The sequence below is a fragment of the Nicotiana tabacum genome, chromosome 12 (genome assembly GCF_000715075.1).
Source record: "Nicotiana tabacum cultivar K326 chromosome 12, ASM71507v2, whole genome shotgun sequence".
Taxonomy (NCBI): Eukaryota; Viridiplantae; Streptophyta; class Magnoliopsida; order Solanales; family Solanaceae; genus Nicotiana; species Nicotiana tabacum.
The window spans coordinates 63,908,477-63,933,421 of record NC_134091.1 but is presented as its reverse complement, the minus strand read 5'-3'; the positions used below and the strand labels follow the sequence as shown (position 1 = coordinate 63,933,421).

General features: G+C 43.0%; 1 protein-coding gene across 1 annotated transcript; it reads left to right on the top strand.

Moving 5' to 3' along the window:
- Positions 1 to 254: 254 nt before the first annotated feature.
- LOC142167194 (uncharacterized) lies at positions 255 to 24,640 on the top strand. Its single transcript, XM_075227355.1, has 7 exons — positions 255 to 465; positions 21,464 to 21,569; positions 21,905 to 22,106; positions 22,372 to 22,472; positions 23,278 to 23,749; positions 23,855 to 24,520; positions 24,617 to 24,640. Exons 1-7 carry the CDS (start codon positions 255 to 257, stop codon positions 24,638 to 24,640), a joined length of 1,782 nt encoding a protein of 593 aa, XP_075083456.1.
- Positions 24,641 to 24,945: the final 305 nt, after the last annotated feature.

The following is a 24,945-nucleotide window of genomic DNA, read 5'->3' as shown; positions in this document are numbered from 1 at the left end:
GGAGCAAGAAAGGTTCAAGCAAGGAAGGTGGATATATTCAGAATAACCCAAGGAGAATTCGAACTATTGCGAGAGTTCATGATCCGGTTTCATAAGGAAAGGATGTTGTTACTGGCACTGCCGGATGAGTGGGTAGTAGAAGCTTTCACAAAGGGTCTTAACCCATTGAGCTCAGATGCCTCTAGGAAACTGAAGGAAAGATTGTTAGAATTTCAGGCAACCATTGGGTAGATATTCACTATTGCTATGAGTCAATGATTAGAATAGAAGATGATCAACTAAGTTCCTCGGTGTCGTCCAAAGGGCGTAATCGTGATCGAAATCAGGAAAGGTTTAAATCTGATGTTGATACAGATCAGAGATCTTCTAGAGGTTTCTTTCAGCCTTACAAAAGGGACGATGAGCGAGGAAATAAAGGTTTTCAGTCATCGGATAGGTTTTCTTCCTATAGAAGAATGGATCATGGTTAGAGTAGCACAACTTTATAGGAGAAAGAAGCATCGGGGTTCGAGATTCAATGTATCCCCGGTTATCCAACTACAACTTTAACATCAGCTTAGTGGAGTTGGTGTCATCTATGAGAAACATTAAGGAGGCTAGGTTTCTGAAACCAATTCGATCAGATCCTAGTTAGAGAGATCCTAATTTATAGTGTGAGTTCCATGGAACATGGTCACAGGATTGGGGACTGCCGGCACATTTGTAAAGAGGTGACAACATTATTGAAGAATGGTCACCTCAGAGAATTTCTAAGTGATCGGGCCAAGAATAGTTAAGGGAAAAATCGTGATGAGGGGAGCCATCCGAGCCGGCTGCAGGATCACCTCGTATGACGATAAATATGATTTTTGGTGGTGACGAGGTAAATTGGGTGACATTTTCAGCAACAAAGAAGACGAAGATATCGGTAACTCTTGGTAAGAAGATGCGGAGGATGACATCACCTTTACATAAGATGATGCTGATGAACTTCTTTTACCGCACAATGATGCTTTGGTAATATCTCTTAATATTTTAGATTTTAAAATTAAATGTGTGTTGGTATATCCAGGAAGTTCAACCAATATCATACAACGGAGGGTTTTTGAGCAAGCAATATTAACTAGAAGAGAACAAAGCTTCTGGTCGGGTACAACTGTAGCGACCCAGCCAGTCATTTCGAGAGTTATAGCTCTGTTTTCCCCATTTCTACTTTTTTTGTGTTATTCAGCTGTATTATATTATATCGGGTTAGTTGGTTCGGGACCAAAGTGGTTTCAGAGTGAATTGAGACACTTAGTCTCTTAAGTAGAAACTTAAGTTGGAAAAGTCAACCGGATGTTGACCTATATGTAAACGATCTCGGATTTGAATTCTGATGGCTCCGTTAGCTCCTTTAAGTGATTTTGGACTTAGGAGTGTGTCTGAAATGTGATTTGGAGGTCCGTGATAGAATTAGGCTTAAATTGGCAAAATTGGAAATTTGACGATTTCAGTCGGCAGTGGAAAATTTGATATCGGGGTCGGAATAGAATTTCAGAAGTTGGAGTAGGTTCGTAGTATCATTTTTGACGTGTGTTCAAAATTTGAGGTTATTCGGACATGGTTTGGTTGGTTTCGGCATCGGTTGCCGAATTTAGAAATTTAGAAGTTCTTAGGCTTGAATCCGAGGGTAATTTGATATTTGGATGTTGTTTTGAGTGATTCGAAGATTCGACTAAGTTGGTATGTTAATATATGACTTGTTGGTATTCGGGGTGATTCCGGGTGATTAACGGATTTGTTGAAGTTGGAAATTGCAGCTTGAGCTGCTGCTTCTGCTATTTTCGCACCTGCGGAAGAAAGGGTCGCAGGTGCGAGGCCGCTGGTGCGCATGGGGAGTGCGCAGGTGCGGGAGACGCTGGTCCAAGGCTGGGAACGCAGGTGCGAAGAATTGGCCGCATATGCGAGCCCGCAGGTGCGAGGCCTTGAGCGCAGATGCGGAGATGATTAGTTTGGGCTGGTTTCGCAGATGCGCACCTGGAACCGCAGATGCGAGTCCGCAGGTGCGAGGAAGGTGTACGCAGGTTCGGAAGCTGGGTGATTAAGTGAGTTGCGCAGGTGCGTCTTCTTGGACCGCAGGTGCGGTCGCGCGGGTGCGAGAAAATGGCCGCAGGTGCGAATAACATGGGCACAAACCATAAATAGAACCCTTCGTGAATTATGGTCATTCTTCACAATTTCAACTCAGTTTTTGGAGCTTTTGGGAGAGATTTGAAGAGGGAATCAAGGGGATTTCGTTGAGTTAAGTTACTTTAGCCCTATACTTGTACACTTGTGATTTCCCGTTGTTTTAATCATGGTAATTAGTGAAAATGAGGGGTTAGGGCTTGAAATTATTGGAAAGTAATTTAAGGATTTGAAGAACCAAACGATGTCGGATTTTGATGAATTTGGTATGGTTAGACTCGTGAGTAAATGAGCTTTCTAGTTTTGTAAATTTGGTCGGATTTCGAGATATCGGCTAGGGGGCCGGGTTTGAGCCAATTTCGGGTTTTGGTCTAATTTTATAGTTTTTCTTGTGGAATTCATTCCATTAGCGTATATTGATGGTATTGTACTGATTGTGAATAGATTCGGAGCAATTGGAGGCCGAGTACAGAGGCAAGATCATTGCGGGTTAGAGATTTGATCGGTTTAAGGTAAGTAACGATTGTAAATCTGGTCCTAAGGGTATGAAACCCCGGATTTCGTATCATTCTACTATTTTGAAGTGACGCACATGATAGGTGACAAGCGTGTGAGCATGTACTGTTGGGGATTTGTGACTTGGTCTGTCCCGCAGTAACTGTAAAGTTTCATACTTTGTTGAAACCATTTGATACTTATATGTTTTAGAAAGAATTTATGTAAATTGGGCTGAATGCCATGTTTGGGCCTTGCGCCAATGCTGTTTGGACCCTTAGGGGTTATTTCTCACCATCCTCTCATTGTTTTCGATTTAAAATCTATACTCAGTCATGTTTATACTTGTTTACCGCATAACTCAGTTTTATGACTTTATTTTGATGCATATAAATGTTTTGGGCCGAATGCCCTGTTTTACTGAAATGTCCGAGTGGCTTGAGATATTTATAACTGAGTGAGGTCGAGGGCCTGATTTGTGAGGATGAGTGTTGATCGGGGATGCCCGCTTGCAGCATACTTTATTATTATCACACGTGAGGTATCCGTGCAGATTATAGCGCTTGGGCTGAAGGAGCCCCTCCTGAGTCTGTACACACCCCTAGTGAGCGCAGGTACCTACTGAGTGCGAGTTTCGAGTGCCGAGTGCCGAGTGCTGAGAGACTGGGAGGCATGAGTGATTGTGAGGTATGCCCGAGTGGCAAGAATTATTGTGAGGTATGCCCGAGTGGCAAGAGTAATTGTGAGGTATGCCCGAGTGGCACGAGTGACTGTGAGGTTTGCCCGAGGGGCTGTATATGAGTGATGTTTTGCCCGAGGGGCTGTTTATGATTTCATCATTTTTGCTCACCTTTGCATTGGGCCTTTGTTTGAAAAACTGTTGGAAAAATGTCTTTAAATGATTTTTACTGGAACTGGGTTTAAAATAGATAATTTGATTCAAATCCTAATTTTTAAAAAGCATGTGGTATTTTACTGAGATTTCCTAATATGAACGTTATATGCTTTATTGCTCGTCACTACTGCTCAGTCTTTATTTATTGTTGTTACTTACTGAGTTGGCGTACTCACGTTACTCCCTGCACCTTGTGTGCAGATTCAGGTGTAGCTGGACACGGTATCGGTTATTGAGTATTCTGGTTGCAGATTTTCTTGGAGATAGTAAGGTAGCTCTTTGGCGATGGCAGCCCCTGCCCTTCTCCCTCTTATCTTCCTCTAGTTGTATTTAGCTATTCTCCGGACTGAGTTAGCCTTGATATCGTTAGATAGATTGTAGTATATGCTCATGACTAGTGACACCCCGATGTCGGGATTTTCTTTTTCGCACTTCTTTTTTCTTTGATTTGAACTCTTTAAATGGAGATTTTATGTTAAATAACCTTGAAATTATCTTTAAAATGAAAATATCAGTTTGTTTTGGAAATTAGTCGGCTTGCCTAGTTCCACGATAGGCGCCATCACGACAGGGGTTAGTTTTGGGTCGTGACAGATTAGTATTAGAGCCTAGATTACATAGGTCTCACGAGTCATGAGCGGGTTTAGTAGAGTCTTGCAGATCAGTACGGAGACGTCTGTACTTATCTTCGATAGGCTGCAGAACCTTTAGGAAACTCCACATTCTTGAATTCTTGTCGTGCGAATTTGTTGATTCTAGTAACTAAACATTTGTTGTTTCATTCTCTCATAGATGGTGAGGACTCGTACTACCGGTCAGGAGGGCTAGCCACCAGTACCACCAGCCAGGGCCACGAGAGGCCGAGGTCGCGGTAGAGGCCGTGGTAGGGGCAGAGGTGCAGCCCGTACAACAGTTGGGGCAGTACCTACAGATCCACTGGTTATCCCAGATCAAGATCACGTTCTAATTGTTGATACACCAGCTCAGGCACCACATGTGCCTACTGTGATTCCAGGCCTTCAAGAGGCCGTAGCTCAGATTCTGATAGCGTGTACTGGCCTTGCTCAGGCGGTCTGTATTTTGACGGCCGCAACCATTTCTCAGGCCAGGGGAGGCATTCTGACTCCCGTCGCTCGCACACCCGAGCAGGTTATTTAGGAACTTTAGAAACTGGAGGCACCACCTGCCCAGCCGGTTGCTGTTGCTCATGATTATGTGGTTCCTGCCATGCCTGAGGATGATCAACGTAGGTTGAAAAGGTTTGGGAGGCTTCAGCCACTACCTTTCAGTGGCACAGAGAGAGAGGATGTTCAGGACTTTTTGGACAGATGTCAGAGGATACTCCGTACTGCTGGTATTTTGGAGACTTGTGGGGTCTCATTCACTACCTTTTAGTTTTCTGGGGCTGCACTCAGATGGTGGGAGACATACGAGAAGCGCAGGCCTGTTAGCGCAACACCCCTTACTTGGCAGCAGTTCTCCGTGGTCTTTTTGGAGAAGTTCGTGCCTCGTTCCCGCAGAGAGGAGCTGCGTAGACAGTTTGAGCGGCTCCGCTAGAGTGATATGTCTGTGATGCAGTATGAGATGCAGTTCTCCGAGTTGGCCGGCATGCTATCTGGTTGGTTCCCACGGACAGAGAGAGGATCATGAGGTTTATTGATGGCCTCACTTATCAGCTACAGTTGCTCATGACCAGGGAGCGGGTTTCAGGTGCTACCTTTGATGAGGTTGTCGACATTGCTTGGCAGATTGAGATGGTTCGCGGTCAGGGGAGGGTTGAGAGGGAGGCCAAGAGGCCTCGTGGTCAGGTTGGATTCAGCGGTGCTCCTTTTGGGGGTCAATTCCAGCACAGTAGAGGTCGTCATTTCAGACAGGCTCAGTCAGCTCGACCATTTCATCGGGGTGCATCATCTGGCCATGGTTCTCACAGTTCTCATCAGGGCCACTCATCACTTGGTGCCCTTCCAGTTCAGAGTTCGTCCCGTGCTCCACCTATTAAGGGCTCTTTCATGCCAGGTTTTTCTACCAGTCATCCCGGTGCTAGGGGTTCCCTTCAGTTTTCGCCGCCAGCACCAGGGAGTTGTTTTGAGTGTGGGGAGTTGGGGAACATGTGAAGGCAGTTTCCTCGTCATCACGGAGGTCTATCTCAGCAGAGGAGTCAGCCTCCGACTATAGCACCAGTTACCTCACCATCCGCCCAGTCAGCTCGGGGTGGAGGTCAGTCAGCTAGGGGTCGCCCTAGAGGAGGAGGCAGATCAGAGGGTAGTCAGGCCCGTTTCTATGCTCTCCCTGCCAGACCAGATGCTATTGCTTTAGATGCTGTGATTACAGGTATTGTCTCAGTTTGCCACAGAGGTGCCTCAGTATTATTTGACCCTGGTTCCACGTATTCATATGTTTCCTCATATTTCACCCATTTTCTGGATATGCCCCGTGAGTCCTTAGTTTCATCTGTACATGTATCTACTCCTATGGGCGATACTATTATTGTGGACCGCGTATATCGGTCATGTGGTAACTACTAGGGGTCTGGAGACCCGAGTAGATCTATTGTTGCTTAGTATGGTTGACTTTGATGTGATATTGGGTATGGATTGGTTATCTCCATGTCATGCTATTCTAGATTGTCACGCTAAGATGGTGATGTTGGCTATGCCGGGAATTCCGAGGGTTGAGTGGAGCGATTCTATAGATTATGTACCAAGTAGGGTGATTTCATATTTGATGGCTCAGCGCATGGTTGAGAAGGGTTGCCTATCTTATTTGGCTTTTGTGAGGGATGTTAGTACATATACTCCTGTCATTGATTCTGTTCCGGTGGTACGTGATTTTTCGGATGTGTTTCCTGCAGACCTACCGGGCATGTCGCCTGACAGGGATATTGACTTTGGTATTGATTTGATGCCGGGCACTCAGCCCATTTCTATTCCACTGTATCGTACGGCATCGACGGAGTTGAAGGAATTAAAAGAACAACTTCAGGAACTCCTTGATAAGGGGTTTATTCGGCCTAGTGTGTCACCTTGGGGTGCACCGGTTCTATTTGTGAAGAAGAAGGATGGTTCCATGAGAATGTGTATTGGTTAAACCAAGTTTGTCACGACCCAACTGGAGGGTCATGACTAGCACCCGGGCCATACTTGCCGAGCACCAACGTACATTTTATCTAACCTTCCTTATTATCTTTAAGGGCTGACAAGATCAATATAAATAGTAGACATGGATCATGAACATCCAACAATGAAAGATAATGTCATGAACATACATGACATGGGACGACAAGACTGTCAAGAAACTATATATAAGGTACGAGCTATCATGATGCCATGAAAGACTATACAACAAAAATCAGCCGAAAAGGCATTCTAAACCATACATAAGTCGACACCTGTCTATGAGCCTCTAAAGGAACATAAGTGCTACAACATTGCCGGAACAGGGCCCCGACATACCCATAATGTCTATAACAAAAATGCATACCAAGACCACGGCAAGTCCGGAGAAGGGATCTCGCCAATAACCGCTGAACTTGACAACCTACTGTGGTGGGGGAGCTACGTCTACCTGTCTATCAGGACCTGCAGCACGACATGCAGCGTCCACAAATAAAAAGGACGTCAGTACGAATAAAGTACTGAGTATGTAAGGCAGGAAAGCATAAGTAAGAACAGTAATGTAAACAGGGATAGAGAATATACAACCTGTGACATCTGGGCACCTCTGAGGGCTACTGACATGAAACACATGATACATACATATATATATACATAAACTTTTAAAACATACGCCTTTGTGGGCATCACCATCATCATATCGTACCCGGCCGTAATAGGCTCGGTAAAACGTACCCGGCCATCATAGGGCTCGGTAGAATCATACCCGGCCACGTGGAGCTCGGTAAAACCCAACTGATCAGTGGTTGCACAATAGGTGCCGTACCCGGCCAACTATAGCGCGGCTCGGTAGAGTAAAATAGATACATATATATGATGCATGCTGGACTCATTGGAATCACATTTTGAACCTTTCGAAGTGACGTAAGGTCGGTATTCTTCGTACACGTTATTAGGATTAACTCTTCATCAAGAATCTTATAAGAATCAGGAACTACCAACAACATTGATAATATAAGAATAAGAGAAGTAACATCAATATCAATCGTTTCATAAGAAGGGCAGCAATGTAAGTAGTGCTAGCTTCTAAGAGTAGAGTATCTTTGGGAGCTCGTTCATTACATTATGTACAATCGGAGTCGTGCAAAAGAATGAAGGGGATAGCCTCACATACCTTGTATATACTGCCCAACCTCAAGCTATACAAATGTCATGACTCCTTAGTCTACAATAAGAGAAATGACACTATCATTATCGTTTAAGCGTCGTAACTATTATGTATCGACCGCAACCTATTTTACGATGAAACGGACAGCACCTCCCCTATTTATATGACTTCACACAAGTCAATACAATCACCAAACAGCCCAAACAACATCATTAATAATCATATTGAGCCTCCCAAAACAGTCCACCAACCAACAACATTACTACCAAGCCTTTCGATATATATTTCACAAGTTCTAGCTTCAACGACTTAGCCGCAACTTGGATAATCTTAAATATATATATAGAGTAAGAGGTTCCTTACCTTTAAACAGAAATAACAACTCCAATTTGACCTTAATTTTTCACGAAATATCTCTCCAATTCTGCCACAAGAACAAGGAAGCGAAACTAGCAATTAATTTGGGTTTTTCGGCACTAGAATTACTTTAGAAGACTTGAAATCAGCTAGGGTTGATATTAAAAACTTGAAGGTTTATTTACAGGACATAAAACACTTAAAAAAACCTCCCACACGAGCTGGAACAACACAAAAATCAGCAACAACAAGAAGAACAAGAAACTTACTAGCGCCACGGGATTCCCGACATTTGATTTGTGTTGTTTGCCCTTTGTTTGGGTCTTGGATCATGAGAGAACCTTGAGAGACTGTTTTTAGGGTTATAAGGTCTGAATATACTGAAAAATAATGACTTAAAACGGGATTGAGATATCTTATATATGTCCATATGTCTTAAACCGCCTATGTGGGCCCCATAGAGAGCTGCTTGGCGCACTCTCACGAAATCGTGAATATCTCTCTATTCCGAGATTGTATCGACGAACGGTTTAATGCGTTGGAAACTAGACTCATAGATCTTCAATTTGATAGGTTGATCACCCCATAATTCCAAGTATATTGGGAGGAAATTGTAGTAATATTTGACCTAAAGTTTAAGTAAAATTATAAATGTAAGTTGCGACAACTTTTATCGACTTTGTTTCATAACTCACTTGATTTCTAGACTTATGATACGGATATTATATGATTCAAATACATTAAAACATGACCTCTTGGGATAATTAATCACCTCTAGTGTTACCCGAAAATACGGGTTACAACATCCTTGATTCGTTTAACTTCAAATACTTGTTAACCACTCTTATACACCCTTGTATCGTTTAAGATCAATAAGATTAACTTCTTATCATCTCAAAGATAATCTCTTCTTGGATTTACGTCGACTAACTTACGGCGTGATCTATGGTATGCGAATTTGGGTTGTAACACCCTCTCCCCCTTAGGAACATTCGTCCTCGAATGTAAGGGTTTATGGGGTGTCTAACTCATCGTGGATTCCGACGGAAATTTCCGGCTGAGCTTCCCCTATAAAATGGACACTAGCCAAACTTGCAAGCAGTTAAACCCAACCTATGGCCTTACAAGACTATACAAAGCATTATGGATATGTACATTATCTGCATATCACCATTTTGTATTAAAAAAAAGTATTCACAAGCTATTGCTTACCTTATAGAGCCGTTCCACCTTATAATGTGTCCTTCTTTCCCTCGGCATCCTCGTTATCTTCACTCTGGAATAGGTAAGGGTATTTAGACTTCATCTCCTCTTCTGCTTCCCATGTCATTTCTTCTATATTCTTGTTCCTCCAAAATACTTTCACGGAAGCTACATCCTTTGTTCTCAACTTGCGGACTTGTCGATCTAATATAGCCACTGGCACTTCATCATATGATAGATCCTCTGTAACTTGTACATCTTTGATAGGGACGACCCGAGAAGGGTCTCCAATACATTTCCTCAACATAGATACATGGAATACCGGGTGGACAAATTCCAATTCAGATGGTAATTCTAACTCGTAAGCAACCTGTCCAATTCGTCGAAGAATTTTGTATGGCCCAATATACCGCGGACTCCACTTACCCTTCTTCCCAAAACGCATAACACCCTTCATCGGCGAGATCTTCAGGAAAATTGAATCACCAACCTCAAATTCCAGATCACGACGTCGGACATCGGAATAAGACTTTTGCCTGCTTTGTGCCGTCCTCAGTCGCTCTTGTATCACTTTCACCTTCTCAATGGCTTGGTGAATCAAATCTTGCCCATATAATTCTGTCTCACCGACTTCGAACCATCCAACTGGTGATCTACATCTCCTCCCGTACAGTGCCTCATATGGGGCCATTTTAATACTGGAATGGTAGCTATTATTGTAGGCAAATTCTATAAGTGCCAGATGGTCATCCCAATTCCCCTTGAAATCTAGAACACATGCTCGTAGCATATCTTCAAGCGTCTGGATGGTACGTTCAGCCTGTCCGTCAGTCTGCGGATGGAATGCAGTGCTGAGATTTACTTGTGTGCCTAAACCCTTCTGAAAAGACCTCCAAAAGTTAGCCGTAAATTGAGCTCCTCGGTCTGATATAATAGATACCGGCACACCATGAAGCCTAACAATCTCCTTGATATACAACTTCGCATAATCTTCAGCCGTGTAAGTTGTCTTAACTGGCAGAAAATGGGCAGATTTTGTAAGTCGATGAACTATCACCCAGATGGAGTCAAACTTATGATAAGAGCGAGGTAATCCAATAATGAAGTCCATATTAATCACCTCCCATTTCCAGGGCGGAATCTCTATATTCTGAATCAATCCACTGGGTTTCTGATGCTCGATCTTTACTTGTTGACAATTAGGACACTGAGCTACAAATTCTGCAATAGACTCCTTCATGTTATCCCACAAATACTGCTCCTTAACGTCATGATACATCTTTGTCGAGCCAGGATGGATAGAATATCGGGACTGGTGAATCTCAATCATAATCTTCTCTCACAACCCTGCCACACTAGGCACACATAATCGGCACTGGTATCTCAGTGTCCCATCTCCTCCGATCTTGAAAGCTGTAATCTTACACTGCTGAATTCCCTCTCTCAATCTTACTAAGGTAGGATCTTCATATTGCCGTGCTTTTACCTTGGCTACCAAAGATGATTCTGCTGTATTCTGTACAGTAACACCTCCGTCATCAGAGTCCAACAATTTGATTCTCATATTGGCCAGCTGGTGAAGCTCTTTGGTCAACCCTTGTCTACCTGCCTCAATATGTATTAAGCTTCCCATTGACTTACGGCTGAGAGCGTCTGCCACAACATTAGCTTTACCGGGATGGTACAATATCTCGACATCGTAGTCTTTCAGTAATTCAAGCCACCTACGCTGCCTCAAATTCAACTCCTTCTGCTTGAAGATGTATTGTAAACTCTTGTGATATGTGTAGATGTCAACATGGACGCCGTATAAGTAGTGTCGCCATATCTTCAAAGCATATATTACTGCAGCCAATTCCAAATCATGAGTCGGGTAATTCTTTTCATGCTTCTTCAATTGTCTTGATGCATAAGCAATCACCTTCCCACGTTGCATCAATACGCACCCTAAACCTATACCTGAGGCATCACAATATACCACATAACCTTCTGTTCCTTCTGGGAGAGTGAGCACTGGCGCGGATGTCAATCGATTCTTTAGCTCCTGAAAACTATGTTCACAAGCATCAGACCACTGGAACTTGGTAGCTTTCTGTGTTAACTTAGTCAATGGTGCTGATATAGTGGAAAACCCTTCTACAAACCGCCTATAATATCCTGCTAGCCCCAGGAAGCTGCGGACTTCTGACGGTGTTGTAGGTCTCGGCCAATTCTTCACTGCATCGATCTTCTGAGTGTCGACACTAATACCCTCATCAGATATCACATGGCCAAGGAATGCTACTGAGTTCAGCAAGAATTCACATTTAGAGAGCTTAGCATATAACTTATGATCCTGAAGGGTCTGGGCATAAGCCTGAATACGGGAAATATCCATGCCCTCTACCAAGGAGGCTGTTGTTCACTCATTTATCAGATGTGGTCCCAACCCGTTCACGAACAGGTGCACCCTATCACTCATCTCGGCCACCATATGGGGAGTATACCTTGCTAAAGAATCAAACTGTATACTATACTCTCGTACACTCATATTACCCTGTCGAAGGTTCAAGAACTTATCAGCTCTAGATCGTCGTATCTCAGCTGGCAAGTAGTGACGAAGAAAGGCCTCAGAAAATTCCTTCCACACGGCTGGAGGATCGTTCGGACCCCTAGATCTCTCTCAACTATCATACCATAAAATCGCTAAATCCCGTAACCGATAAGAAGCCAACTCTACTGCCTCCGTATCACTAGCATGCATAACCCGCAATGTACGATGAACTTGATCAATAAATGTTTGTGGGTCCTCCTTAGGGTCTAATCCGGTAAACACTGGAGGGTCTAGATTAATAAAATCACGAACTCTTGCACTAACCGGTTTATCAGTAGCACCGGTATTCTGCCTCTGAGCCTGAGCAGCTACCAAGCTAGTCAACAACTGCACCGCACTGCGCATATCGTGGTCTGTAGTGCCAGGCAGAGGAACTGGATGTACTGGGTGCCTCCTAATATCCTCTGGAGGAGACAGAGAGGTATGAGACGGCATCTCACTCTAAGGCTCACTTTGGCCTGCTATGGCTGGAGGCACCTGAATGTTACCCTCTCCCACAGCTGTATTAAGCCGTTTACTAATCGCTTGCATCCTAGTCGAAGGTATCGCTAAAAGAAAACAAGGTGAATATTAGATATGAACACTTACGACTCAACTCTACGCACGATCTAGATTCAGGAAGAAGGTAACAACCCTAGATGTCACGTAGCCTCCTGATTATAAATGTGGCGTGCTACACATCCATAATCAAAACTCTACTAGACACGGCTCATAGACATCCCCTAGGACAGACTTGCTCTGATACCAAGTTTGTCACGAACCCAACTGGAGGGTTATGACTAGCACCCGGGCCATACTTGCCGAGCACCAACGTACATTTTATCTAACCTTCCTTATTATCTTTAAGGGCCGACAAGATCAATATAAATAGTAGACATGGATCATGAACATCCAACAATGAAAGATAATGTCATGAACATACATGACATGGGACGACAAGACTGTCAAGAAACTATATATAAGGTACGAGCTATCATGATGCCATGAAAGACTATACAACAAAAATCAGCCGAAAAGGCATTCTAAACCATACATAAGTCGACACCTGTCTATGAGCCTCTAAAGGAACATAAGTGCTACAACATTGCCGGAACAGGGCCCCGACATACCCATAATGTCTATAACAAAAATGCATACCAAGACCACGGCAAGTCCGGAGAAGGGATCTCGCCAATAACCGCTGAACTGGACAACCTACTGTGGTGGGGGAGCTACGTCTACCTGTCTATCAGGACCTGCAGCACGACATGCAGCGTCCACAAATAAAAAGGACGTCAGTACGAATAAAGTACTGAGTATGTAAGGCAGGAAAGCATAAGTAAGAACAGTAATGTAAACAGGGATAGGGAATATACAACCTGTGACATCTGGGTACCTCTGAGGGCTACTGACATGAAACACATGATACATACATATATATATGCATAAACTTTTAAAACATACACCTTTGTGGGCATCACCATCATCATATCGTACCCAGCCATAATAGGAACGGTAAAACGTACCCGGCCATCATAGGGCTCGGTAGAATCATACCCGGCCACGTGGAGCTCGGTAAAACCCAACTGATCAGTGGTTGCACAATAGGTGCCGTACCCGGCCAACTATAGCGCGGCTCGGTAGAGTAAAATAGATACATATATATGATGCATGCTGGACTCATTGGAATCACATTTTGAAACTTTCGGAGTGACGTAAGGTCGGTATCCTTCGTACACGTTATTAGGATTTACTCTTCATCAAGAATCTTATAAGAATCAGGAACTATCAACAACATTGATAATATAAGAATAAGAGAAGTAACATCAATATCAATCGTTTCATAAGAAGGGCAGCAATGTAAGTACTGCTAGCTTCTAAGAGTAGAGTATCTTTGGGAGCTCGTTCATTATATTATGTACAATCGGAGTCGTGCAAAAGAATGAAGGGGATAGCCTCACATACCTTGTATATACTGCCCAACCTCAAGCTATGCAAATGTCACGACTCCTTAGTCTACAATAAGAGAAATGACACTATCATTATCGTTTAAGCGTCGTAACTATTATGTATCGACCGCAACCTATTTTACGATGAAACGGACAGCACCTCCCCTATTTATATGACTTCACACAAGTCAATACAATCACCAAACAGCCCAAACAACATCATTAATAATCATATTGAGCCTCCCAAAACAGTCCACCAACCAACAACATTACTACCAAGCCTTTCGATATATATTTCACAAGTTCTAGCTTCAACGACTTAGCCGCAACTTGGATAATCTTAAATATATATATATAGAGTAAGAGGTTCCTTACCTTTAAACAGAAATAACAACTCCAATTTGACCTTAATTTTCCACGAAATATCTCTCCAATTCTGCCACAAGAACAAAGAAGCAAAACTAGCAATTAATTCAGGTTTTTCGGCACTAGAATTACTTTAGAAGACTTGAAATCACCTAGGGTTGATATTAAAAACTTGAAGGTGTATTTACAGGACATAAAACACTTAAAACAACCTCCCACACGAGCTGGAATAACACAAAAATCAGCAACAACAAGAAGAACAAGAAACTTACTAGCGCCACGGGATTCCCGACATTTGATTTGTGTTGTTTGCCCTTTGTTTGGGTCTTGGATCATGAGAGAACCTTGAGAGACTGTTTTTAGGGTTATAAGGTCTGAATATACTGAAAAATAATGACTTAAAACGGGGTTGAGATATCTTATATATGTCCATATGTCTTAAACCGCCTATGTGGGCCCCATAGAGAGCTGCTTGGCTCACTCTCACGAAAACACGAATATCTCTCTATTCCGAGATCGTATCGACGAACGGTTTAATGTGTTGAAAACTAGACTCATAGATCTTCAATTTGATAGGTCGATCACCCTATAATTCCAAGTATATTGGGAGGAAATTATAGTAACATTTGACCTAAAGTTTAAGTAAAATTATAAATGTAAGTTGCGACAACTTTTATCGACTTTGTTTCATAACTCGCTTGAATTCTAGACTTATGATATGGATATTATATGATTCAAATACATTAAAACATGACCTCTTGGGATAATTAATCATCTCTAGTGTTACCCGAAAATACGGTTTACAACATCCTTGATTCGTTTAACTTCAAATACTTGTTAACCACTCTTATACACCCTTGTATCGTTTAAGACCAATAGGATTAACTTCTTATCATCTCAAAGATAATCTCTTCTTGGATTTATGTCGACTTACTTACGGCGTGATCTATGGTATGCGAATTTGGGTTGTAACATAGTTGAACAAGGTCAAAGTCAATAATAAGTATCCTTTGCCTCGCATTGATGATTTATTCGACTAGCTTCAGGGAGCGAGGGTGTTCTCCAAGATTGATTTGAGGTCCGGTTATCACCAGCTGAAGATTCGGGATTCAGATATTCTCAAAACAGCTTTCAAAACCCGATATGACCATTATGAGTTCTTGGTGATGTCTTTTGGGCTGACCAATGCCCCAACAGCATTCATGCATTTGATGAACAGTGTATTTCAGCCCTATTTGGACTCATTCATTGTGGTATTTATTGATGACATCCTGGTGTACTCTCATAGCCAAGAGGAGCACGCTCAGCATCTGAGGATTGTATTACAGAGATTGAGGGAGGAGAAGCTTTATGCAAAGTTCTCCAAATGTGAGTTTTGGCTCAGTTCAGTAGCATTCTTAGGACACGTGGTGTCCAGTGAGGGTATTCAGGTGGACCCAAAGAAGATAGAGGTAGTGTAGAGTTAACCCAGACCGTCCTTAGCCACAGAGATTATGAGTTTTCTTGGTTTGGCGGGTTATTACCGTCACTTTGTGGAAGGATTTTCATCTATTGCATTGCCCTTGACCAAATTGACCCAAAAGGGGGCTCCATTCAGGTGGTCAGATGAATGTGAGGAGAGCTTTCAGAAGCTCAAGACCGCTTTGACCACAACTCGAGTGTTAGTTCTTCTATCAGCTTCAGGTTCTTACACCGTGTATTGTGATGCCTCGAGGATAGGCATTGGTTGTGTTTTGATGCAGCAGGGTAGGGTGATTGCCTATGCTTCGCGCCAGTTGAAGACCCATGAGAAAAACTATCCTGTCCATGATCTTGAGTTAGCAACCATTGTTCACGCCTTGAAGATTTGGCGTCATTATTTGTATGGGGTTCATTGTGAGATCTATACTGATCACCAGAGTCTGCAGTATCTGTTAAAGCAGAAGGATCTTAATTTGCATCAGCGAAGATGGTTGGAGCTTCTTAAGGACTATGATATCACTATTTTGTACCATCCGGGGAAGGCCAATGCGGTGGCCGATGCTTTGAGTAGCTGGGCAGAGAGTTTGGGGAGTTTAGCATATCTTCCAGCAGTAGAGAGACCTTTGGCATTAGATGTTCAGACCTTAGTAGGCCATCTTGTGAGATTGGATATTTCGCAGCCTAGTTGGGTATTGGCTTGTGTGGTCTCCAAGTCTTCTTATTATGACTGTATCAGGGAGCGTCAATATGATGATTCCCACTTGCTCGTTCTTTAGGACAGGGTTTGGAGAGGTGATGCTAGGGATGTGACCATTGGTGATGACGGCGTGCTGAGAATGCAGGGCCGGATATGTGTGCCTAATGTAGATGGGCTTCGAGAGTTGATTCTTGAGGAGGCCCACAGCTCGCGGTAATCCATCCATCCGGGTGCCGCGAAGATGTACCAGGATTTGAGGCAGCACTATTGGTGGAGGCGGATGAAGAAGGATATAGTTGGGTTTGTGGCTCGATGTCTAAACTGTCAGCAGGTTAAGTATGAGCATCAGAGACCGGGTGGCTTGCTTCAGAGATTAGAGATCTCAGAGTGGAAGTGGGAGCGGATCACTATGGACTTTGTAGTTGGGCTCCCACAGACTTCGAGGAAGTTTGACGCTATTAGGGTTATTGTGGATCGGCTGACCAAGTCCGCGCACTTCATTCCAGTTGGTACTACTTACTCTTCAAAGCGGTTGGCTGAAATTTACATCCGAGAGATCGTTCACCTGCATGGTGTCCCAGTTTCCATCATTTCAGATAGGGCTACTCAGTTCACATCGTAGTTTTGGAGGGCCGTGCAGCGAGAGTTGGGTACTCAGGTTAAGTTAAGCACAACTTTTCACCCTCAGACGGACGGGCAGTCCGAGCGCACTATTCAGATATTGGAGGATATGTTGTGTGCTTATGTCATTGACTTTGGGGGTTCATGGGACCAGTTTCTGCCACTCGCAGAGTTTGCATATAACAACAGCTATCAGTCGAGTATTTAGATGGCTCCGTACGAGGCTTTGTATGGGAGGAGATATAGATCTCTGTTTGGATAGTTTGAGCCGGGTGAGGCTAGGCTCTTAGGTACAGACTTGGTCCAGGACGCATTAGATTAGGTGAAATTAATTCAGGAGCGGCTTCACACAGCGCAGTCTAGGAAGAAGAGCAACACAGATAGGATGGTCCGTGATGTGTCCTTTATGGTTGGGGAGAAGGTTTTGCTGAAGGTATCACCCATGAAGGGTGTTATGAGGTTTGGGAAGAGGGGCAAGTTGAGCCCCTAGTTCATTGGGCCTTTTGAGGTGCTTCAGCGGATATGAGAGGTGGCTTATAAGCTTGCCTTGCCACCCATCTTGTCGAGTGTGCATCCAGTGTTTCATGTTTCCATGCTCCGGAAGTATATTGGAGATCCGTCCCATATTTTGGATTTCAGCACGGTTCAGTTGGAGGGTGATATGACTTATGATGTGGAGCCGATGGCTATTTTAGATCGGCAGGTTCGAAGGTTGAGGTCAAAGGATATAGCTTCAGTGAAGGTGCAATGGAGAGGTTAGCCTGTGGAGAAGGCCACCTGGGAGACCAAGCAGGAGATGCGGAGCAGATATCCACGCCTATTCGAGACTCCAGGTATGTTTCTAGACTCATTCGAGGATGAACGGATGTTTAAGAGGGGGAAGATGTAACGACCCGGCCGGTCGTTTTGAGAGTTATAGCCCCGTTTTCCCCATTTATACTTCTTTTGTGTTATTCAGCTGTATTATGTTATATCGGGTTAGTTGGTTCGGGATCGGAGTGGTTTCAGAGTGAATTGAGACACTTAGTCTCTTAAGTAGAAACTTAAGTTGAAAAAGTCAACTGGATGTTGACCTATGTGTAAACTATCTCGGATTTGAATTCTGATGGTTCCGTTAGCTCCGTTAGGTGATTTTGGACTTAGGAGTGCGTCCGCAATGTGATTTGGAGGTCCGTGATAGAATTAGGCTTGAATTGGCGAAATTGAAATTTGACAATTTCAGTCGGCAGTGGAAAATTTGATATCGGGGTCAGAATGGAATTCCGGAAGTTGGAGTAGGTTCGTAGTGTCATTTGTGACGTGTGTGCAAAATTTAAGGTTATTCGGACATGGTTTGGTTGGTTTCGGCACCAGTTGCCGAATTTGAACATTTAGAAGTTCTTAGGCTTGAATCCGAAGGGAATTTGGTATTTGGATGTTGTTTTGAGTGATTCGAAGGTTCGACTAAGTTGGTATGTTGTTATATGACTTGTTGGTATTTTTGGTTGAGGTCCCGAGGGCCTCGGGGTGATTCCGGGTGGTTAACGGATTTGTTTAAGTTGGAAATTGCAGCTGGAGCTGTTGCTTCTGCTATTTCCGCACCTGCGGAAGAAAGGGTCGCAAGTGCGAGGCCGCTGGTGCGCGTGGGGAGTGCGCAGGATCGGGAGACGCTAGGCCAAGGCTGGGAACGCAGGTGCGAAGAATTGGCCGCATTTGCGAGCCCGCAAGTGCGAGGCCTTGAGCGCAGATGCGGAGATGAGGAGTTTGGGCTGGTTTCGCAGATGCACACCTGGAACCGCAGATGCGAGTCCGCAGGTGCGAGGAAGGTGTCCGCAGGTGCGAAAGCTGGGTGATTAAGTGAGCTGCGCAGGTTTGGCTTCTTGGACCGCAGGTGCGGTCGCGCGGGTGCGAGAAAATGGCCGCAGGTGCGAAAAACCTGGGCAGAAACCATAAATAGAACCCTTCGCGAATTTTGGTCATTCTTCACAATTTCAACTCGGGTTTTGGAGCTTTTGGGAGAGATTTGAAGAGGGGATCAAGGGGAATTCGTTGAGGTACGTTACTTGAGCCCTATACTTTTATACTTGTGGTTTCTCGTTGTTCTAATCATGGTAATTAGTGAAAATGAGGGGTTAGGGCTTGAAAATTTTGGAAAGTAATTTAAGGATTTGAAGGACCAAACGATGTCGGATTTTGATGAATTTGGTATGGTTAGACTCGTGAGTGAATGAGCTTTCTAGTTTTATAAATTTGGTCAGATTTCGAGACGTGGGCTCGGGGGCCGGGTTTGAGCCAATTTCGGGTTTTGGTCTAATTTTATAGTTTTTCTTGTGGAATTCATTCCATTAGTGCGTATTGATGGTATTGTACTGATTGTGAATAGATTCGGAGCAATTGGAGGCCGAGTACAGAGGCAAGATCATTGCCGTTTAGAGATTTGACCGGTTTGAGGTAAGTGACGATTGTAAATCTGGTCCTGAGGGTATGAAACCCCGAATTTCGTATCATTCTACTATTTTGAAGTGACGCACATGCTAGGTGACGGGTGTGTGAGCATGCACTGTTGGGGATTTGTGACTTGGTCCGTCCCGTAGCAACTGTAAAGTTTCATACTTTGTTGAAACCATTTGATACTTATATGTTTTAGAAAGAATTTATGTAAATTGGGCTGAATGCCATGTTTGGGCCTTGCGCCAATGCTGTTTGGACCCTTAGGGGCTGTTTCTTACCATCCTCTCATTGTTTTCGATTGAAAATCTATACTCAGTTATGTTTATACTTGTTTACCGCATAACTCAGTTTTATGACTCTATTTTGATGCATATAAATGTTTTGGGCCGAATGCCCCGTTTTACTGAAATGCCCGAGTGGCTTGAGATATTTATGACTGAGTAAGGCCGAGGGCATGATTTGTGAGGATGAGTGTGGATCGGGGCTGTCCGCCTGCTGCATACTTTATTATTATCGCACGTGAGTTGTCCGTGCAGATTATAGTGTTTGGGCTGAAGGAGCCCCTCCGGAGTCTGTACACACCCCCAGTGGGCGCAGGTACCTACTGAGTGCGAGTGCCGAGTGTCGAGTGCCGAGTGCTGAGTGACTGGGAGGCATGAGTGATTGTGAGGTATGCCCGAGTGGCAAGAGTGATTGTGAGGTATGCCCGAGTGGCAAGAGTGATTGTGAGGTATGCCCGAGTGGCACGAGTGACTGTGAGGTTTGCCCGAGGGGCTGTTTATGAGTGATGTTTTGCCCGAGGGGCTGTTTATGATTTCATCATTTTTGCTCACTTTTGCATTGAGCCTTTGTTTGAAAAACTGTTGGAAAAATGTCTTTAAATGATTTTTACTGGAACTGGTTTTAAACTAGATAATTTGATTCAAATCTTGATTTTTAAAAAGCATGTGGTATTTTATTGAGATTTTCTGATATGAACGTTATATGTTTTATTGCTTGTTACTAATGCTCAGTCTTTATTTATTGTTGTTACTTACTGAGTTGGCGTACTCACGTTACTCCCTGCACCTTGTGTGCAGATTCAGGTGTAGCTGGACACGGTAGCGGTTATTGAGTATTCTGGTTGCAGAATTTCCTTGGAGATAGCAAGGTAGCTGTTTGGCGATCGCAACCCTTGCTCTTCACCCTCTTATCTTCCTCTAGTTGTATTTAGCTATTTTCCGGGCTGAGTTAGTCTTGATATTGTTAGACAGATTGTAGTATATGCTCATGACTAGTAACAACCCGATGTCGGGCTTTTCTTTTCCGCACTTCTGTTTTTCTTTAAATGGAGGTTTTATGTTAAATAACCTTGAAATTATCTTTAAAATGAAAATATCGGTTTGTTTTGGAAATGAGTTGGCTTGCCTAGTTTCACGATAGGCGCCATTACGACAGGGGTTTGTTTTGGGTCGTGACAACAACCTAACGATTGTAATGACTCGGGGAGAGATATTACTGCCAACACATGTCGAAGGCATAAGGAAGACCACTAGCTTCGAAGTTGTAGATGGAGACATAAGATACAATGTGATCTTGGAAGGACATGGATACATGAAATGAAGGTTGTGCCTTCAACTCATCATCAATTGCTGAAATTTCCCACACCGTAGGGAGTCAAGTAGATCAACCAGCTGCAAGAGAGATGAATGTAGTTACCTTGTCTAGTAGCAAAGGAAAAGAGATAGGCAAATAACAACTACAGGAGTCGGTTCCCACTCCCACCCCAGTTGAAGATAATGGAGAAGAGGAGTCATCGGATTCTTATCAGGTACCGAAATAAACAGATGCGACCAAATCGACCGCTGAAGAGCTTAATCAAGTGGCCTTGTTCATGGAGTTCTTATAAAGAAAATTTCACTTAGGAACAGGGTTGAGTCCCAAACTCAGGTTAAAAATTATTGATTTTCTAAAAGCTAACTTCGATTGTTTTGCATGGTCGCATTCAGATATGACAGGTATTCCATTAGAAGCAGCTATCCACAAGTTGAGTTTGGATCCTAACTTCCCTCCAGTAAGGCAGAAGAAACGATCAATAGCAGAGGTCGAAAACAGGTTTGTTAAAGAAGAGGTAACCTGGTTACTAAATATAGGTTCAATTCGAGAGGTAAATTACCTTGATTGGCTGGCTAACGTAGTAGTAGTACCTAAAAGAATAATAAATTTAGAATATGTGTATATTATAAAGATTTAAATAGGGCATATCCTAAGGACTCTTTCTCGTTGCCAAACATTGATCAAATGATTGATGCTACGGCCATGCATGAATTAATGCGTTTTCTAGATGCATATTCCGAGTATAATCAAATTAGGATACACCCAGAAGATCAATAAAAGACCTCATTTATCTTAAATTTTGGCACATATTGCTATAATGTGATGCCTTTCAGGCTTATGAATGCCGAAGCCACTTACCAGAGGCTTGCTAATAAGATGTTTGAACAAAATATTAGTAAGACAATGGAGGTTTATATTGATGACATGTTGGTTAAGTCTTCCAATGAAGGGGATCATTTAAATCATCTCCAAGAAACATTCGACATTTTGAAAAAATACAACATGAAGCTCAATGCGTCTTTAGAGTTGGTTCCGGTAAGTTCATGCGGTTCTTGGTCATTCAAACAGGAACTAAAGTAAACCCCGATAAAATAAAAGCTATCGAGGATATCACAAATCAATTGACAAGTGTGAAGGAAGTACAGAAGTTGACCGATAGGCTGGCGGCCCTAAGTAGGTTTATCTCGAGGTCTTCGGAGAAATGCCGTCATTTCTTTTCACTTTTGAAAAGGAAGAATGATTTTGTGTGGGCTCCGGAATGCCAGCAAGAATTAGAAGACCTAAAAAGGTATTTGTCTAGCCCACCTTTGTTGTCAAAACCGAGCAAAATGGAGCAACTGTTAATATATCTGGTGGTTTTGGAAGTAACGGTAAGTTCTGTTCTGTTCTGAGAGGAGGAAGGTACGCAATTTTCTATTTATTATGTTAGTAAAGTTTTATCGGGAGCGGAGACATGTTATCCGCAACTTAAAAAATTAGCCCTAGCTCTCGTGGTCGCCTCTCGAAAGCTTATGCCTTATTTTCAATGTCATCCTATAGCCGTTGTGAGAACTTTTTCCTTGAGGAATGTCCTTCATAGGCCTGATGTATCGGGTCGTTTGGTTAAATGGGCAGTCAAAGTTAGTGAATTTGACATTAATTACAAGTCCAGGACTGCGATCAAGTCACAAATTTTGGCCGACTTCGTGGCTGACTTTAGTCCGGGATTAATGCCTTTAGCTGCTAAAGAAGCTGTGTTGGTATCAGGGACTGTATCAGGTGTTTGGACCTTGTTTACGGATGGAGATTCCAACGTAAAAGGGTCCGGTCTAGGGATATTATTAATCATTCATTCGGGAGAAACCCTAAGACAGGACATTAGAACTATGCCATTAACTAACAATGAAGTCAAGCACGGGGCTTTGGTTGCAGGACTTGAATTAGCTCGGCTACTAGGTTCCGAGGTAATCAAAATAAAGTGCGACTCCCAACTGGTAGTGAACCTGGTGTACGGAATTTTTGACACCAAGGAGGGGTGCATGCAACAATACTTGAATGAGTTTCAAGTATTACTTTCCTGGTTTAGGGAATGGTCAATTATACACATTCCGAGAGAAGAAAACGTGTAGGCAGATGCATTGGTCAATTTAGGGCCGTCCACGAAAATAAAAGGAACTGATTCCGGTACGGTCATTCAATTGCTGCATTCGCTATTGAATGTGAACAGATATTGTGAAGTTAACTCAACCAACCTAATTTGGGATTGGATAAATGAGTTTATAGACTATTTAAGGCATGGAAAATTGCTTGAAGATCGAAAAGCATCCCGGGCACTACGAACTAAAGCAACTTGTTATTGTTTTGTTGATGGTCAACTGTACAGGAGAGTATTTCAAGGGCCATTGGCTCGGTGTTTAGGGACATCAGAGACTGACGGTGTGATGAGGGAAGTTCACGAAGAAGTATGCGGGAACCACACCGGTGCAGACTCATGGGTTCTCACATTTATAAGGGCTGGATACTATTGGCCCCAGATGGAGCAAGAAGCAAAGACATTTGTACAAAAGTGTGATAAATGCCAACGTCATGCACAGTTAGTACATCCACCGGCGGAACGTTTGCATTTGGTAATACTTCCATGGCCATTTATAAAATGGGGAATGGACATAGTTGGTCCCTTACCACAAGGACCCGGGCAAGTAAGATTTCTTTTGGTTTTAACTAAGTGGATTGAAGCAGGTTCTTACAAAAATATCGGAGAATAATAAGTGATGGATCTCATATAGGATTACATCATATGCCAGTTTGGAATACCAAAAGAAATCACTTGTGACAATGGGCCACAATTTATAGATTCCAAAGTTACAAAGTTTTTGGAGGGTTTGAAGATCAAACAGATTACATCTTCACCGTACCATCCAAGTGCTAACGAAAAAGAAGAGTCTACCAATAAGATAATAATTCAAAATCTCAAAAAGAAGTTAGAAGATGCTAAAGGCAATTGGCAGATGAGCTACCGGGTATGCTGTGGGCATATCGAAAAAATGATGAAATCGGCCACGGGTGAAACATCCTTTTCACTTATGTACGGTGCGGAAGCTTTGATCCTGATGGATATCAGGGAATTGACCATAAGGTATTCCCAAGCAAACGAAGAAGTAAATAATGAAACACTGCTTATTAAACTGGATTTGCTTGAAGAACATCAAAACCTGGCGTATATGAGGGTGGTGGCACAAAAGCAAAGAATGGAAAGATATTATGAGCGCAGAGAAAATCTTCAATATTTCAAAATCAGAGATTTAGTTTTGAGAAAGGTAACTCAAATTAGTCGAGAGGTTAACACCGGGAAGCTGGGACCAATGTGGGAAGGACCTTATTGGATATCAGCTATAACCGGAAAAGGTTCGTATCAATTAGGGAATCAAAATGTAGTTAAATTGCCAAGCAATTGGAATGTGACTCAAAAGGTAATACTTCTGAAGATCCTTGCTGATTCTGAAAGTATGTGCTGTACTCTTTTTCCCTTCGTCAAGTTTTTGTCCCAATTGGGTTTTTCTGACAAGGTTTTTAATGAGGCATCAATGTAAAACATACTACAAAGAAAGGGTCATCAAGATAGCAAGATCTCCAGTACTCGAATTCTCATACTTAGCATCCGAATACTGGGGGAACTATTACATACTAAGGCACTAAAAATGTTATGAAGACCGGGTACTATTAGAACAAGGACCTATGTCTTATCAGGATCGGGGACTACATGATCAACCCCGTAGAAATAAGTTGTACAAGTTAGCCACATGCATTGGCAGCTTTATTTACTTAAGTAAATGAATGTTTATGTAAATGTACTTTTAAAGATGGAAGGAATAAATCAAAGTCTTTTTGGTTTTAT